At 44.4% G+C, this 18,458-nt stretch overlaps 1 protein-coding gene across 1 annotated transcript; it reads right to left on the bottom strand.

The window, feature by feature from the left end:
* Positions 1–1,443: 1,443 nt before the first annotated feature.
* LOC119399437 (uncharacterized) lies at positions 1,444–15,887 on the bottom strand. The gene is made up of 5 exons (XM_049417696.1): positions 15,457–15,887; positions 9,088–9,205; positions 7,551–7,576; positions 5,353–5,553; positions 1,444–1,634 (listed from the first exon to the last, which is right to left on the bottom strand). The coding sequence occupies exons 1-4, from the start codon at positions 15,562–15,564 to the stop codon at positions 5,434–5,436; spliced, it is 372 nt and encodes a 123-aa protein (XP_049273653.1). The 5' UTR covers positions 15,565–15,887; the 3' UTR covers positions 1,444–1,634; positions 5,353–5,433.
* Between the last annotated feature and the right edge of the window lie 2,571 nt (positions 15,888–18,458).

Raw genomic sequence — 18,458 nt, 5'->3', positions numbered from 1 at the left:
GTTTTAGTTTACTTTTCCCGGCCACAAGTTCGGCCAAATAAAGAGTTTCATCTGGAACACGCCGGCTGCTGTCTTCGTCGACGTTACGACGCACGTAGCAATATTCGTTAAAGATTTAAACCTCTATCAAATACATGAAGCTCTTTACACTCGGGCTGCGCAAGTTAAAACTTTGTAGCACACTGCCGCACTATTATCGGCGGCAATAAATCTTGTTCTGTTAATATCCCCTCTTTGTCACCTGGGCACACAATTTCACTCCAGCGTGCGTTTCACAAACTATATCACAACTTGCCAAACAAGCTGAGCAATATTCTAATCTTCCTTCATTGCGATTCCGGAGGATCGTTGAACATTTAATTGTACAGTGGCTTCGTGGGACTATCGCCGCATTTTACAGGTCGTTCCTGTCCATCGTTGCACAAGAGCGCGATCAACTGACAGAGCAAATAGTTTAAGCGGTTATTCTCACCCCTTATTTAAACTTAACTTGCCCCGCACATGTTCTGTTGAGATTTTGTATTGCCTTCGACGAGACTTTTCAATTGCCGTTTTGTTGGCTCTGTATTGCCACGTTTGTTTTGATGACTCACATAAACTATTTTTGCGGTACTCTCCCCTTACTCCAATAGAAGACTTGGGTGGATAATAAAAGAAGGTGATGCTGACTTGCTATGCCGCATCACCATACATGACATCAATGCAGTTAAGTAGGACAGATAATTGAGCGAGTTGGCTTGAATTCATAAAAAATGAAACGGCTCCACGAAATAAGACGAAGGCACTGAGAAGATGCGTCCTCAGTGTTGGTGCGTCCTCAGTGTTTTCGTCTTATTTCGTGGCGGCACTTCATTCTTATATATCAATGCGTTTCAAGTCTAAGACTGATTTCTGGCGAAGTACCTTCTTAGACAGGTATGGGTCTGGCTCTGCTATGTCGATTACTGAACACGGCACCGTCAAAATACAAAAAAGATATCCAGATACAGCATACAAATGTGCGCCCTACTTACAGAAATCATTTCTTGCCAGCCCTAGTGAAAAATTTCGTATGTACGGAAGATACGGATCCGTACATACAGAATTATGGTATTACGGATCCGCATGGTACGGATCCGCATGGTACGGATCCGCATGATACGGATCCGCACGATCCATATATATGGTTTCCGCATCAAAAGCTCCGTATATACGGCGTCCATATATATGGAAATATGGTATTACGGATGCCGTATGATATGGATGGCCATGCGGAATTGTGGTCATGCGGAAACTGCATGATGCGGTTTTAATATATTTGGTTTCCGCATCGGATCCCATTAGGATTTCGTACCGTCCATTTGGGGATACTAAAAACTATCTTCTGTAAGGCGAAAACTGACTTGTACAATAGTTTCTGATATCTCAAATTGAGCAAACAATATTTATTTTACATGTGTACAAGTAAAATAGTCTGAGAAAAAACGCAATCAAGTCCTGGCACGCACAACCACACGAGCATCTTGTCGTCTTCTCCTTCCGCCACCAGTTGCAATGACATCCAGCTTGTCTGCCAGGTGTCAGCTCACGCCCCGGTCACCGCTCTGCCATGGAGGAACGCCTTCCACACTTCTCCATGTGGCATTCAAAAGCATCTGAAATAGGCCAGAAGTCAATGCTACGTGAGCAGAAAGACATATTAATTGCCAACGGGAGAGTTAAGTAGATGTGCTATTTGAAATAGTGCTAAAGTCATGACTCATACAGTAGGCTCATCGCATTTTAAGCACTGATATCTAAAATGTAAAAGGTGGAGTAAAATTAAGTGACTGTTTATTAAGTGCCACATAATGATCTCACTTTTTGTTTGGGAGAAAAATTAAATCAGACTTCAGAGCATCATTATGCAGGATAAAAGCTTCAAGAGAACAAACATATTAAGGAACAATAAAGTTGCAAAGTGCAACTTTAACAATGGCTGCCATGATTATAACTAAAGAATCAGGCTCAACACAGGCAACGTTTGTTTATAAGGCCTATGTTCGCTGAGCTTTCCATGAACTGCACCGCAAAATGCACAGCACATATCACAAAAATTGCAAAAAAAAAAGGAAGCACCCCATTTCGTCATCTTCAATGCCTTTGCATTTGCCTCTATATACACTGCCTTTTATCCAGGTCAGTGGTTCTCAAATGTGAGTCCACAAAGCCATTTCGGGGGCCCGCGAAAGTTTTTCTAGCAAAACGGGAACTTTCTTTTTAGATGCACACTATGTCCCGTCACAGCGGCCCCTTCTGAATTTTAGTATGCTTCACCGCATAATGTGCTTGCATTGCGGCCGAGCTGACTTATGTTTACACTTCTCCATGAGATGGCTGTAAAGCTTTCATTGTAGTTTACTACGACATATGCACGCGACGGTACCTTTTCTACCCTTGCACACTTGAAAAGAAAACATAGCTAGAAACACGCTGAATGTGGCTGCAGACGGCACAACTTATTGACAAGGTGTTGAGATCGAATTGACATTACACTTTAGTTTGAGCGCTGTTTGCCAGGGGGAAATAAAAGGCATCCATTTCACGTTGCATATTGTGCTAACTCATACCCCCTGGCGGAACGGGAATTCGGTGCATCGGAGAAAAGCGTCTGATACTGGAGGAGCCAAAAGCAGCGCATCACATCCTGCAGCAACCAACGAAAAACTTCGTTTCGTGGACGGACTGCAGTGCACCCTAAACTGGAAACGCTACTCGCCGAGTTCGTCTGGGAGCTGCGTGCAAGGTCGTTACCCGTGACAGCGGAGTGCGTCCGCGTGAAAGCTCTCGAGATAGCGCGCGACTCTAGGCTCACGAGGGCACAATTCAAGGGCTCGCCATCGCGGGTGCGCTGATTTATGAAGCGGAAGGGCTTTGCGCTGCGGCGGCATACTTCCGTGTGCCAAAAACTGCCCGAAGATTTCGATCACAAGCTGGTCGAGTATCAGCGCTTCGTCATACAGCTTCGTCGACAGCGTTGCTACATGATGGGACACATGGGCAACGCTGACGAAACTCCGATCTGGTTTGATATGCCCTCGAACACGACTGTGACCGCTAAAGGATCAAAGCAAGTGAAGCTCTTGACAACAGGCAACGAGCATTCGCGATTTACAGTAATGCTTGCGTGCACAGCCAATGGAAAGAAGCTGCCCCCTTATATCAGTTTCAAGAGAAAAGAGCTACCGAGAGAAGACTTTCCTCGGGATGTGATTGTGAGAGCGAACGAAAAAGGGTTCATGAATGAGTCCCTCATGCTCGAATGGATCCAGCTCGTGTGGAATCGGCGACCCGGTGCGCTTTTTCAGCGACCGAGCATGTTGGTCCTCGACTCATTTCGAGGCCACCTCACGGCCACTGTAAAGGGAGCCCTGTCCGATGGCAAGACGGATCTTGTCGTGATCCCTGGGGGACTAACATCAATCCTCCATCCACTGGACGTAGTGCTCAACAAACCCTTTAAAGATCGCGTGCGCGAGCTCTACAATGAGTGGATGCTGGGCGACAATCCCAAGACCCCCGCTGGCTGCCTACGACGTCCACTTCTCGCGACCGTTTTTGGCTGGGTGTCGTCAGCATGGAAATCTCTCCCGGAAGAGATGGTGCGCAAGTCTTTTCGCAAATGCTGCATCAGCAACGCATTGAATGGAACGGAGGACGATGCACTCTGGGACGTTACTAGTGACAAGCAGGTGTCATCCGACTCAAGTTCGGACAAGTCTGAGTGACAGCACTTTGTGGCCTTCTGGCGTTTAACTATCAGTGTCCAAATAAAAAGAAATGTCACCACAGTGCAGCTGGTTGTGTCGCATATTTATCAAGGTAAGGGTGCGCCGCGATACTTTGCGATTTTTTAAAATTTCTTTTTTGGAGATTCAAAGTTTGGGGGGTCGACCCATATTCCGGTTTTTACGGTAGTCTCATCGTAGAGCGAGATACTGTGCGTGCGACCTCTATTCCCCAGCAAGTGACAATGTTTTAAGACACAACTGAGCTTTTGCCTTTGCCACCAGCAGGTGGACTTACAAGCTTGGAAGACTCTTTCAGGATAGTTGGCGTGACTTTTCTGATCGCGGACCTGAATTTTGTTTCACACCTGCTGCGCACTGTTTAGGTCAGGAGTGCGACATCTTCTACGCCCGATAGCCGTGTTGTCTGGGGCAAACTCCCGCACGCTAGGCCTAACGAGCACTAGCTACCTAGTCGTTAGTGCCTGCGGACGATCAAGGTTGCGGTTTGGTGCCGAGTCAATGAAACGTTTTGCAGTTGTTGCATTCAGGAGTGACTTAAATCTTCACTGAAAACTAGGGAGTGCATGTGCAACACTAGATTGGTGGTTCACGGTTGCCACTGTTTTTTGGACATTGCGCCCGGAATTTCAATAGCCGTTCAACGTATAGTTTCTGGCCAGTGTGGTACCACAGCGTAGTCTGCATAAATCAGGTCTGAAAAGTCAGTCGGCGGCTTTCCGCTACGGCACTCTTTGTTTTTGTTTTCTTGTTTCCGCGTTCACTATGTCGACACTGCAGGTCCGCAGACGTTAACCTTTCAACATTGGCACATTTACGCCCAAGTTGCATGCCTGGATAGTCGGAATCATGCGGGTGCCTGTTGGTCATGTTTTTCAGATGTACAGCCTTTCACAAATGTTGTTTTGTTTACAGGGCAGTACCACTTATAGTGCAGATATTTGCGACTCTGGCAACTTGTTATAAGCGGTCCGTGCTGTACCGGGTTTATTCAATGAATGTACTGATATGGTTTCTTTTGCAAATAATGCCCATTTACACCTCCTTTATCTGTAATGAGACCGGTTGACCAGTATGCCACTGCATCTGATTCACTGGATGTGATCAATGGATTATGTAGCATCCATGATGCAACGGATACCCAGTTTTTCACTATACGCGCTGACCCAACCAAGGTGATTATGATAACAATGCCAAGCATACATGCAGGGCCTCCCGTGAGTAAAATTTCAGCATTTAATCTATGCTAGGCTCATTTGTGCTCTTACGCCCGGAACAACTCGAGTATAATGCAAAATGCTGGCAGCTCTAGAAGAAAGTAACATAGCGAGTTTTTCCTGATGCATCTGAACATTTACTGAGGTGACAAAGCTACAGTAATCTGTGGCGGCAGCCACAACCATTTTGAAACTTCTGAACAGCTGCACCACTTGGGGCCACTAACAGCACTGGTGCAAAAGCCGACACTACCTGGCTAGAGAAATTACCACACTTGTAACCCCTATTCCTCTAGCCACCCCGGCTGAATCTCACCCACTATTCAGCACGTGTGACAGGACAAAAACGAAACCATCCAGGCACTCACACTGTAGAGCATGAAGTTCCTCTGGGGGTGGTCACCTCCTTTCTCCTTGATGAAACAGCAGCATAGTGCACTGGTAATGCACTACTGGCACAGGTTTTCAATGCACCACAGTGCCCTTCCTGTTTGTGTCACAGAGAGCTTGGGGTCCTTGGGTCTCTTCTGGAGACCACTGCCGCTTCTGGTTTTCTGCTTATGATCAACCTGCACAAGGTCGTAGATGAGGTCTTTAGAATTGTAAATTATGATGTCCGAATTTCTACAGCAAAAGAAAACAGTCCTATTTTCCAGAAGGCACATTGAGGCATCCCTTCTTAAAGTTAAGGCCCTGCATTTACAACCTCTATTTTAGTTCTTCTGTTTTGAAGCTGCGCTTGACTTTGAAGGTGTTAGTTCACTATGCACTGTATGTAAAAAAAGCTCATCCAGCACAACCACAACCCTAACTGGATGCTCTGGACGGCTTCTTTATGAAATGGCTTATGTTGACACTGATGGTGGTACTATACTGAAAAATATGCAAAGATTTATTAATCATTAAAGGGACCGACAACTGGCCAGAATGTGTGATTAGATCCTGGCGGAAATAAAAAGACTGTGAATTGCAGGGCATGCTTTTCGCAATTTGAGAGAGATTACATTTTTAAATTGCGTTTAAAGGTAAAAAAAACAGTATTTATTTATTTTTATTTATTTAAAAGTACCTTACAGGCCCCTAGAGGCAAAATGTTACATCTGAACAGTGTACAAAAAGCCATTCTAGAATGCCATGCATCCTAGCAGAAGATGCCTGATGATGTGTTATCGAGTCGTTCTGTTTGTTGTACATAGTTTGATGCTTTATTGTGCACCATAATTAGTGCTCAAAATTACACTGTATTATATTATTACCTATCCCCGTCCTATTCTGTGCTGCTTACTAGGCAAAGGAGTTGAGGCTGAGAAGCAGCGTTGGCTTCGTGGCAACTAGTGAGACATATCGAGCCGTGGCACACGCATGCGGAACGCACGCATGTGCACCAAACTGCAGTGCATAAACTCGTGCCACTGTCGTGTTGACCACCCACTGTTTGCCGCCTGTGTTGTGTGTAGACAACTTCATAGTAGCCACAGATCCAAAAATCCTGAAACTCTTTCACAGCACTTTCAGCGTCACTATTCCATGATTAAGACAGTGACTAGTTAGCTTTCCAGTGAACTAAAGAAAACAAGTACCACAAGAATTGGTTCTCAGTCCCTTTAATTGTTTCATGCTTTCAGCCATGTTAATATGTTAAAATGAGTGTCCTGCTTAACACAATCTGGTCTGCATGAGCTGAATTGTGAAATGGGGGAGCTATGCTGGAAAACACGCAGAGCTCACGCCAAATATTTCAAGTGAACCAAGTTTTGTGTTGAACCTCCTTGTGCAATTTTTGTATTTCTAGCCTTGCTCGTTGCATGTTTTTCGTACCGCTATAAGACCTGTTATGTCTAGCTTATGTAATGCTGTACGAAAATGAAATTCAAGATTGCTCAATTCAAAGCTAACCAAGTGCGTTCAACACCACTTCCTGTAGCCCTTTCTCGTGCAAGTGGCAGAATGACTGATTCTGCAAACCATATCTTACTTGCATGCGCTACAAGAGCCAACTCTGACACTGATGCATTCTGCTGGTTTCTTCAGATTACGAGGTATCTGTGGAACAAACAACAGAAAATCTACAAGTCACACGGGGTGACAGGTGGTGTGCCACCCCCCTCCGTCCACATGCACACACCCACCACACACACAGAAACTTATTAAAAAGGGACCAACTCGCACACAGTTAAGATGAACGGGATTCAGTGTTTCAGATAGGTAGCCTGACGAAGGAAAGATATGCGGTATCGATGCTTCTTTTGACCACCAAGAGATGAGATGAGTTAAAAAGGGCAGAAGCTGTTTGTTCCCACATAGTGAGTATGGCCTGGATGTTTTGTTGGAGTGAAACAAAAACTTGTACACATACTTTTACCATGCTTTCAATATCACATACATTTCGAGACATGTAACGTATGCATCCTGTAATATTAAGTACTATTATTTTTGTCACATTACGCATTAATCAAGCACATTGCCTACTGCATTCATGCCTACCACGACATATTTTAAAAATAAGTTAGCTGTACAGTCAACAAAGTTTTAAGAGCGTTTATAATGTTATCCAAAATCAACTTACAGCTACCGGGTAGGTAAACCATTCGCCTAAAAGGAAAAGGCATATCAAAGCAATTTTCAGTAACACAGAGCAAAGTGACAACGGTTTCTTTGTTTAAACACCCCTCTCATTATAACATGCAAGCAAACACCTTAACGGAATATTTCATCCTGCTTGTAATGTGACCACTAGATGATATCTATCCACGTCTCAGTAGCAGGGTATCTGCTTTGCATTCAAGGAGCAAGAGAGCCTTCTCCTGAGCTTTCCTGCGAAACTATTCCTAATATGACACTTTCATTACCATTGATTCGATGTGAACGGGTTTCGTTATAGCAGTACTAGCAGTTCAGTTATTTACAGGTTTGGGATTGCTGGAATTGGACTAGTGATACTGAGTTATTTTTCATCTTTTTTTTATTGTTGATATGTATACTCCGTCCCACAAACTGGATGCAGCAGGGTGGAAGCTATGAGGTGGAAGCAAGCCATGTGTTTTCGCAGCGAAACATAATTCTATAAGTAATTGCATAGACTTCTAAATCACCTCTGATATTTTTTTAACATTTCAAGTAAATGCACGCATCGAGTTCCGAATGTCGTCACGATCAACAACGTCAAATGTGGCAGCACTACGAGCCGCAGGCGCCTTACAAGTTCCTAGAAACAATCTCTTCTCCTCTCCGGGCCTTTCGGCAGTGTTCAGCTCCTCAGTGTTACCGCGATGTCAACATTTTCATCTGCTCAGCACCCACAATGCCTGTTTGTCTGCTCGCCACTCTTCCTCCTGGCATGGTGAAGAGCAGCACTCGGCCAGGAAGAGAGACGAGCTGACGAACGAAGCATAGAGAAGGAAAAAGCGAAACCAGAGAGGGCCTCTTTTCTATCATCAAACGCGTGTAACTCCACTATTACGGCACAGTTTCAAAAAATTCTCACGGTTATGTGTTCGTTGTAGACTCATGCACAACTGCAAAACCACAACTAAATTTCGACCTCTGGGTGGTTTAGGGGCCGTTTAAAGTGGCATGCTTTAGACATTTGCATTTGCTTGGCACATGATTTGTCATAGTGATATCCGATATGTTAACCTCGTTTCGAATGTACGTCGCGTGCCTTTACTGTATATGTAACCACCAGTAACTGTGGTTACGAAGCAACATGGCACAGCCCATGCAGCCATGACCGCCCGCTTCAATTTAAAGTCGTGCCTGCTGCTTGCCCACAACCATCAGCCACAAATAAACGGTGAAGTCAGCTATAGCTATGAGCCACGTTACGCTGAGAACAAAGCATCAGGTGTGTTTTGTCATTATTGAGATCAGTTCGTTTAGTCACACTTGTTAAGCCTTGTGGAAACAACGTAAAACAGTCACAAGTACATTGCTGTCGAAGCATGAGGATGCAAATATAAAGCAAATAGAAATGCCACTTTAAAAATTACAGGCTATACAGTGCACGATGACAACCTGATAAATTCAAGGTGAAAGGCACGCGCTTCAAGTGGTGCTGCCATGTTTTCGTTTTCCCTGTTCTGCTACCAGCTTACTTTACTCACCCAACACGTGTGCAGAGATGCCATGAAAACACCAAGCAGCTGATGCAGCATGGATGAACACATCTTCAGGAATTTCCGCCCTTCCTACTGGCAAAGCCGCCCTGCAGCCTCCACAGTGCTGCAACCAATTTGTGAGATGAGCATAGTTTACATAATGTTTTTCTGTCACAGATATACATGCAAGACATAGAAGCATTCTATAGGGAGCTTGCACCAATGGTGGCAATGAGGTAGCACCTATTTCGTTGTCACAGCCAGTTGATCTGGCAATCGGGGAAGCGCATGCAGTTGTGGGTTGTAGTAGTTGCATGCGAAGTACGGCAAAGTTACAGTCACAGAAAGATGGTTGCAACGTCTTCAAGATGCCGAAGGTGCGCCTCAGCGAGCACAAGACGAAGGAGCTAACAGAACAGTGCCAGCGTGGATGGCTCTGGCGCATAGACAACCTTGACAAGCATCACGTATGTCCGACTTGCTTCCTTTTAGGTAGGCAAATCATGCTTGGCTTTCGTTAGCTCTGTTTTGTCCACTTACACACGAAACGTATCAGGTTCTGCTGCGACGACGCAGGACCGTTGTGGCTTCATGTGTAAGGTCCCTTTTTAACGAGGCCTTCACTGATTCTGCAACTTAGTTACTGTACAGATGAAATAAAACAATGATAAAATTAATATTTACCGGGAGTTAGAGCGTCCTTACAACTTGCTCATGTCATGACCACGACGCTATCAGCCCCAACTTTTCTCGTAGGCTCGTGTAACTAGCCACTTCTCACAATGTTGTGGCCTAGAGCCATTTATATGACTTCACTGCTGCTGCATGACAAAGCTCGACAAAACATAAGACAAGTAATTCGCAAATGTCCGAGGCATCGACGCGTGGCCACAAGTTTACGTACATGATGCAGTCGGCTGCATGAAGTGCGAACGGGTGAGCATAGATGGCTTTTTTCGTTGTATTTTAAGGATCCTTCCAGAAGAGTGCTGCTGAGTACATATCAAGCATGGTTTACCTACCAGCGAGAAAGTGCTGAGGACGGACATGATGCTTGTTGGGACTGTTCTTGTGCGTGAGCCATTTACCACGACACTGCTCAAAATAGCTCCTTCGTCTTGTCGTGCTCGTTAAAGGAGTACTGACACGATTTTGAGACATCGAAAAAGGGACATTTTTCGTTTCTTCGGTATGCAGCGTCAACGCTGTCCACACACCGGAGTTGGAGAATACATATAAAATATTTTAATTTGACATTGAAGTTTTCGTCGCTGAGCATCTGCAAGCCAGCCCCACTGCAATGGACATTATGCCGACAAGTCAAGACAGTTCCCCCAAGTTAGTGAGTTTTGCGTCCTGCATGCAGCCTAAATCATAGAAATCACCGTCAGAGTCACTGGACGACAATTTAGTCATCGTTGTTTATGTGCACCACGAGCAGATGACGGATTTGCTGCTAGTACGTCGCGAGTTTCTGTATCTCCATGACGTCACACTGCTATGAAACGACACTGAGACGCCACCCCCTCGATATCTAAACCGAAAGTGTCTTTTTAAGGTAGCGGTGTTTAAAATATATACGATGCGTTCCCAGGCACCACAATACTCGTTTTAGGTTTCTCGACACCAGTATTTTTATTTAGAGCAACAATACGAAAATTTAAAAAATTTGTGTCAGTACTCCTTTAAGGGCACAGGGTAAGGCAAAATTTTTAAAAAATCACTTTTTTGTTGTTTGCAATTTGGGAAGTGTATTCTTTCTCCATATTTTGCATATTCGTGCTTTTCTTTGAAAGTCTTTTTTGTAGCTGAGAACCTCATTTTCTGAAAGCAAGCAGCGAGTGAACACGCACCCAAGACAAGCCCCTTGTATGCACTCCGTGCTTACAGTCCATTTTCTGAAATTGTGGGCAAACTTTCTGCATGCCCGATTTTTCAGCTAAGACAGTCCGGAGATGCTGTGTGCGTCTTTATTCACATTCGTGGTTCAGAGCGCGTCTATTCAAACACTTTTAGCTCCTAGCTTCATTACACCTTGTGTCTGTCATGCCAATCGATAAGTTGAGATGCTGAGGGAAGAGAAAGCCTAGTATATTTCGTGGCAACTAATTCAGTTGTCTTGTAAATGCGAATAAATGCTAGCGACGTACTGAGGTGCCGAACACTGAACCATCACACTCTTCGTCATTGAATCCAGCCTTTTCAGCGTCCTTCAAGGCAACTCGCGCACAGGGTGACAACGGGTACGATCTAATGGGCATCAATATTATTTGTGATGCAATTAGACAGAACTGCGCATGAAAACTGTGTGGTGTAAGTGTTGAGCTAATCGAAATTGTGTCACAAGGTCCTTGCTCTTTGTTTAGGCTTCAGAGTCTTAAAGATTGCAATGATGGATGCTTTCTTTTCATCTAATGATGGCAGTATCGCACGTGCCGAAATTCTGAAATCATTAGGATTGAAGCCTGGCCAAAGCACAGTAAATTTGCTGAAAGAAGTTGACCACAATCGACGATACATTGTGAACAGAGCTGCACGACAGCTCACATAAGAACTGCACAAGGGGAGAAATTCGGCCTTGTTGGTAAGACATTCGGAAAATTTAATTTAGCGCAAAATGACACAAGGACGAGAAGGGAGGACACAACACGTGCGCTAATTTTCAACAAAATGGTTTATTTCAACTGAAGCTTGAATATATACAGTGGTGATGCTCAAACGCTACAGCCAGATGTCATGCGCAGAGAAGAACTTTTTTGTCATTCTGATTTTAACAGGAGACGTGCAGAGAAGTGGTATTTTCTTATCATAACCTTTTATACCAGCTAAGCGCACCAACCACAAAACTAATGCATGTTCAAAAAATACAATTCTTTTTCTGACAGGGACGGCGTGCTTACACAATTGCTACCCAACTTTGCGATTTTGGCGGCTTCTACTATTAGTCTCGTTAGTTCATCACGGTTAGTCAATAACACCTTGTTCTCAAAACCTGGGGTGCACCCACAAGCTCTGCAATGCATTGCGAGCCAGCCATCGTTACCCTTCTTCACAAGGTTGAAGTGCTCTCGTAACCTGTCATTTAGACAGCACCCCGTCTGTCCGACGTACTGCTTTCCGCAAGAGAGGGGAATCTGATACACCACCGCCTCTTTACAGTCCACGAACTGAGTCCTACGTCTTATCCTGTAAGCAGAGGCGTTTGGCGGTGCTGGACTACTCAGTCTGCAGACAGAATTAATCCAATTAAACTTAATTCTATTTGCAGACTGAGTAGTCCAGCACCGCAAAACGCCTCTGTTTGCAAGGTAAGACATAGGACTCAGTTTGTGGACTGTAAAGAGACGGTGGTGTATCAGATTCCCCTCTCTTGCGGAAAGCAGTACGTCGGACAGACGGGGCGCTGTCTAAATGACAGGTTACGAGAGCACTTCAGCCTTGTGAAGAAGGGTAACGATGGCTGGCTCGCGATGCATTGCAGAGCTTGTGGGTGCGCCCCGGGTTTTGGGAACACCAAGGTGTTATTGACCAACCGTGATGAACTAACGAGACTAATAGTAGAAGCCGCCAAAATCGCAGTTGGGTAGCGATTGTGTAAGCACGCCGTCCCTGTCAGAAAAAGAATTGTATTTTTTGAACATGCATTAGTTTTGTGGTTGGTGCGCTTAGCTGGTATAAAAGGTTATGATAAGAAAATATCACTTCTCTGCACATCTCCTGTTAAAATCAGAATGACAAAAAGGTTCTTCTCTGCGCATGACATCTGGCTGTAGCGTTTGAGCATCACCACTGTATATATTCGTGCTTCGGTTGAAATAAACCGTTTTGTTGAAAGTTAGCGCACGTGTTCTGTCCTCCCTTCTCGTCCTTGTGTCATTTTGCGCTAAATTTAATTTTCCTAATGTCACATAAGAAGCAAGGCAAGCAAGACTACAAAAAAAAAATGACTTTGGCAATGATTACCAACCTTGCAGGTACTAAATAAAATAGTTTAACTTTGCTTGTGGCAAGAGATCCCCTTTCAGCTGTTTTCTTACTTTAACCTTGATTGACTTAAAACTATGTTTTTTATTACTTAGCTACCATTATTTTCCATGTATTTCAAGATAACCAGTTCATTATTTTTCTTTGTATTCAGCGTAAGTGCATACAAATACTGTACCAGAATTGAAATTAGGCACTTCATTGTTTTTGTGTTACAAATTTTGAAAGATGCAAATTAACCAAAAATTTAGGTCCTAGTGGTAAAAAGTTCACTGAAAAAAGTTATAATAATCAAATTGTAATGAATCTGGTACAGTTGAAAGAGTGCCAAATTTGGAAGAAAATTATTATTGTATTACGCGGATAACTCTATTAGTTTTTGAGAAAGACTGTTGCTCGACATGGTCAAAAATGCATGGTATGTATAGGGTTTACCGTGTGCCCTTCGGTGTGTTGTAGACGCAGCAACCATCTTCCTCCAACTGCAACTTCTTTGCTTTACTTTGGGTGCAACTTCTACAGTAGAGTAGCTATATATGCTCGCTACAATACAAGGGGAACATATACCACAGAGTGCATCATCGCGGCAGAACCTTTGAAGCGAGAGCTGCTGCCGCGCGCACTTTCCCGACTACCACCTCGACTGGCTATGACAACAAAATAGCCACCTATATCCCCCCCCCACCATGTAAGCTCCCTATAGGCACGCCAACATTTTTTTTTAAAGATAAAACTCAAACAATGGTTAATGTTGCCCCCAGTGTGAAGTGTTCCCTAGCAGCAAGCAATGATGCCACAACATTCACGTAACTTTCTCAATGTGGCGGCGACAATGGTCAACATTTGGTGCTACTAGGGTTATTGCCAGTGCGCTGAGGAATTGAAATGTATTTCAAGCACACCTGAATGAGTGGAAAGTAAGCATGCAGCGGTCTTTTGTGAGGTGTTCAATGTAATAGCATAGTTTGCTTTGCTAAAAAGCATGCTTATATATGCTTTTATTTATTTTGATATGTACGCTAGTTGGTATGCATGCATAGTAATGAACAGCACAAAGTATGAACGAGAGACAGAAGGAAGAAAAATGCAGGACGAGCACAGACTGTCATCTGAAAAATTTATTGCGCAGAACCTTGCCTAAATAACATTAGCCGCACACCTCGTGCAAATGAGGGTCCAGTTAGAAAAAAACAAGTTACAAAATCAATGAAGCTGTTGATTTTGTAACTTGTTTTTTCTAGTCGGACCCTCACGTGCACGAGGTGTACGGCTAATGCTATTTAGGCAAGGTCTTGTGCAATAAATTTTTCATTTGGTCTGTGCTTGTCCCGCATTGTTCTTACTTATGTCTCTCATTCTTACTTTATGCTGTTCATTACTATGCATTTAGTCACTGACCTTTAAATGCTAATTTCAGTGCTTACACTCGTATTGCTGACGACTGTACTGTACCACAAATTGGGCAAGGAAAGCGTAACAGAAAAGCCTGTTGCTAAAAGTATGCAAACATAGGTGTTCTAGTGCAAACAAGATGCGGACAGAAGGGTAACACATAACTGTGTGCTGGTCCTGTCGTTACATGTCAACCTTCTGTCCTTGTCTTGTTTGCGCTAAAACACGCACATGCCTGATGAGCTAGTCAGATGAGAAATTCTCCTGCATCGTACCTATAAATCCTTGCATCAGCAACCTCGCAGCACTGTGATAATCACACCACTGCCACACAGCAGCGTAATGTATTCTACTACATGCTGGCAGAATATGAATTCTCACATTGTGCATGCAAGTTTTCATAACCGTCAGATATCCAACGTGGATGCTCGCTGGTGCAATATTACTGACACGCGAAGGCGACGTGCATACACACACACAGATTCTTTTAACACCTCTCCCTACACAAGGCAAACAAACGATTACGTTTAACTAGCTCAAGCCAGCGTTCAAGCGCATAATAAACACTTCACCGTGAATGTAGGCTCGTTATCCCCATTTAAGTGGTTGGCTAGGTGAATTGAGCCACGTTACAAATTATATAGCCCAAGAACGTGAGCAAAATGCTGCCCAGCAGCAAATGGCGCTGCAGGCTTTGATTTATCAACAACGAACGAAGCAAGCGCCACTTGCGTCCTGCAGACTGCAATGCACGTAAGAAAAAATCGATCATCACAAACATGCACATTCTCGCAGTTGTCGCGAATTCGCTCCCGTAAGGCCGTGCCGATGCGCCATGGCTCCGCTCAGATCAGCGTAGTGAAAGCGAATCGGTAACGCGCACAATGTCCGTCGCTCGCAAAGGTGCGTAAGGCTGCCCCTTTACGACGCCACGTCCGAGTGCGGTAACAGAGCCTTGCGCTGAGTTGCATACTTTACATATTAGGCTGTCCCACTTACCTTTAGTTTCTTTCGCACTGGCGTGTAGAAGGTGGCCACGGGCGTCAGCCATGGAGTCATTCGAGCGCCCGCACATTTCGTTGATTTCTTGAACGACTCGTACTTCATCGGCACTCCAAGAACAGCGGGAATTGCGCGCAATCTTTGCACACCGCACAAACGAGGAACGAAGCTTCCTTACGTAAATTTAATGCTTTTACCTTGAAGCTTCTTGTGGACGAGAACACACGCGAGACGCGCGCAAACAAAGGCAAACAACATCTGGCTTCGGCTATGGATGGATCTAGCTTGAATTGTTGTTCGTGAAAAAAAAAAGAAAACGTCGCCGTTTGAAATTGTTAGAGAATGCATGTTATTGGGCAAAATAGTTTAAAAATAATGACTTATCTTGAAGAAAAATTTATACGAGACAAGGTAAATGGTTTTTCAGTAGATCTTTTTTTTCTTTTTGTTCTAGCAGACGACAGGTTTCTACTGCTTCTACCACGGACACAGTGGCGTAGCCCCGAAATTTTTTTTTGCTATTGCATACTTGTACCTAGGCAGGAGGGTCTACCCCCCTCCTCACATAAAACTACACAGAGCCCAGGCCATGACGCTTAGACTCCTGCAGACTGATTCATATCCAAATCTGGCCTTATTTCACAAAATTTACCCGGATACTTACACTAGCAGCTCGTGTCCCCTTTGTGGGGAAATAGCTAACTTAGAGCATATGCTCTGGCGATGCCCCTCGTTAATGGGCTGTGAACAAGCCGACCCAGCCAAGTGGAGCTCCGCCATCAGAAGCCCCAACAAGGGGGATCAGCTTTGGGCCGTCCAGAGAGCCCACGATGCGGCGGTCAGGCTAAGCCTGCCCGTCCCAACGTGGGAGAAGCCCACTGCGCGCTAGTCGCGTCTCTCAGGACTATATTTAATAAAGTTCCACCATCCATCCATTGCATACTGAGCCCAAAATGACACTTGACCACATCTGCCTGCATGCCCGGCCCCCACTACAAATCAAGGAGGTGCCCCCCTCCCCCCCGAAAAAAATTTCTGCCTACGCCCCTGCACGGACATAGTAGTGCGGCTTTACGGTCGATGCTTGCCGCTGAAGCAAAACTCTACAATAGTTGTATGTACGTCCTCAGTGAATCGCAGGATGACTACACTTTTACGTAATGCAGTATGTCATCTTGCAAGGCATGATGTTTCGTTGCGTTGAAGCAAAGAGAAGCAAGCCGGCGTGATCAGCTGATGTCGCCGCTACGCGCGGCACTGCCGTGTGCTTCATTTCCCGCGCTGAATTCGTGTTCGAGCGAGACAGCCACGGAGTGGAACACAGCTATAGACGCAAGGGTTAACGGCGCATCACTCCAGTTTCGCGCGATGGCCGACTATTAATCGCAAGTGAGCCTCGGGGGAAGCTTCAACTGCTTGTGTAAATTACATTGCTTGTGTGTAAGCATCCGTGTTTTCATACGCGAGCGATACGAGAAAGGTGTGAGGCGTAGATACGGTCCCAAAATATATGCCCGCAATAATAAGTATGATCTCATATTGTACCTACTACGCACTCTCAGATAGAGCGTAAACACTTTCATCTATTACATTAGGGAGAAGTCACGACCAGTGTGCGGGTGGCGTAGCAGGCTCGCGCGTAGAGATCACGACTTGTTTATGTGGGTTCGAGTCCTAGTCAGTTAATGCCATTTTTTTTTTCATTTACATTGATGTAGCTGCTATTTCTGTTAGCGTGTTGAGTGCTGAAACTTCAAAATACCACAAAAACATTATATTAGAATATGTGTGTGGCACTGTGTTTGCTTGCACACCGGTTATTTTTCTCTTTTTTGGCGTTATACACATGACAATATTGAAAAATAAAGACTGCAAAAAGTGACCGAGCTAAACAAAAAATTAGGGGCACAAAGTAAAGAGACAGAAAGTGTACAATGTTGAGTGTTTGAAAATTCAATCTTTCCAAAAGGACGAGCTACAGCGTAGTGGGTATTACACAACTGTACTTGCAGTATAGACATTCTAGGATAGTTTGAAATGGCCCATGTTACGCGCACAGACGTTCGTTTCCTTGCGGCACGGTTGAGGCATCCACCGAGAACCGAAGCCAGTCTAGCAATTGAGATGATGATGCACTCGGGGCCCCGCGATTACACTATTGCGCTCCACTCTTGAGGGTGAACCTCAAGCGTCCTCACTTTATTGCACTCTCTGTGTTGCACATGTCTGTCCACGCAGCCATGATCTAAATTCTTATGAGCGGCATGAGCAAACCTGAGTATGAACGTGAGCAAGTACACAGTCAGAGTGAGTCGGCGTGAGTATGAATGTGAGTGAGTAGGTGTGAGTACGAACGTGAGTCCTCACTCCTCATAGGTGCATCAATGATGAACATGGTTATGTGTGCGTACACATCCCTTGTGCTTTCATGAGTAATTCTTTTTCTGATCACCTTCCCTCCCACCGTAGGGCAGCAAGTCAGTTCAACCTGGTTAACCTGCCTGCCTTTAATTCTTTCGTCTTTTACCTCTTTTTATTTTCTGTTTCATTTTATGTACCCTTGTAGTATAAATAGGTATTAATCATGTGCATCAACACTCAGGGTCTATAGGAAAGTAAAGCAGAGAGGCAAATTTGCTTCATATTTCTGTATATTACAGTTGGCTAGTTGATAACTTGCATGAAAACTGATAACCAAGAAGCTCGACATGTGGTTTGGGATAATGAGCATCGGTATGACGATGCGCATCTGTTATTGATCACTTGAGATTTCAACAGCATCCTTACTTATTAGCACATACGACAACATGTAAAACAAAGATCAGGCACTTATTCAGCTGTATAACCAGCTGATGACAAAGGTATTACTGTAGTAGGATCAGAAGTGCAACATTGTCACTCTTAATGAGAGCAGTGAGCTTTCTCTTCTACAGATCTGAGTACATCAATACTTCCTTTATGGCTGAACTATGTAAACACATGTCTGCTCTTAAACCCTT

This window comes from Rhipicephalus sanguineus, chromosome 7, assembly GCF_013339695.2.
Source record: "Rhipicephalus sanguineus isolate Rsan-2018 chromosome 7, BIME_Rsan_1.4, whole genome shotgun sequence".
NCBI lineage: Eukaryota > Metazoa > Arthropoda > Arachnida > Ixodida > Ixodidae > Rhipicephalus > Rhipicephalus sanguineus.
The sequence above is the reverse complement of the archived record's forward strand: the minus strand, read 5'-3'. Positions and strand labels throughout refer to the sequence as shown.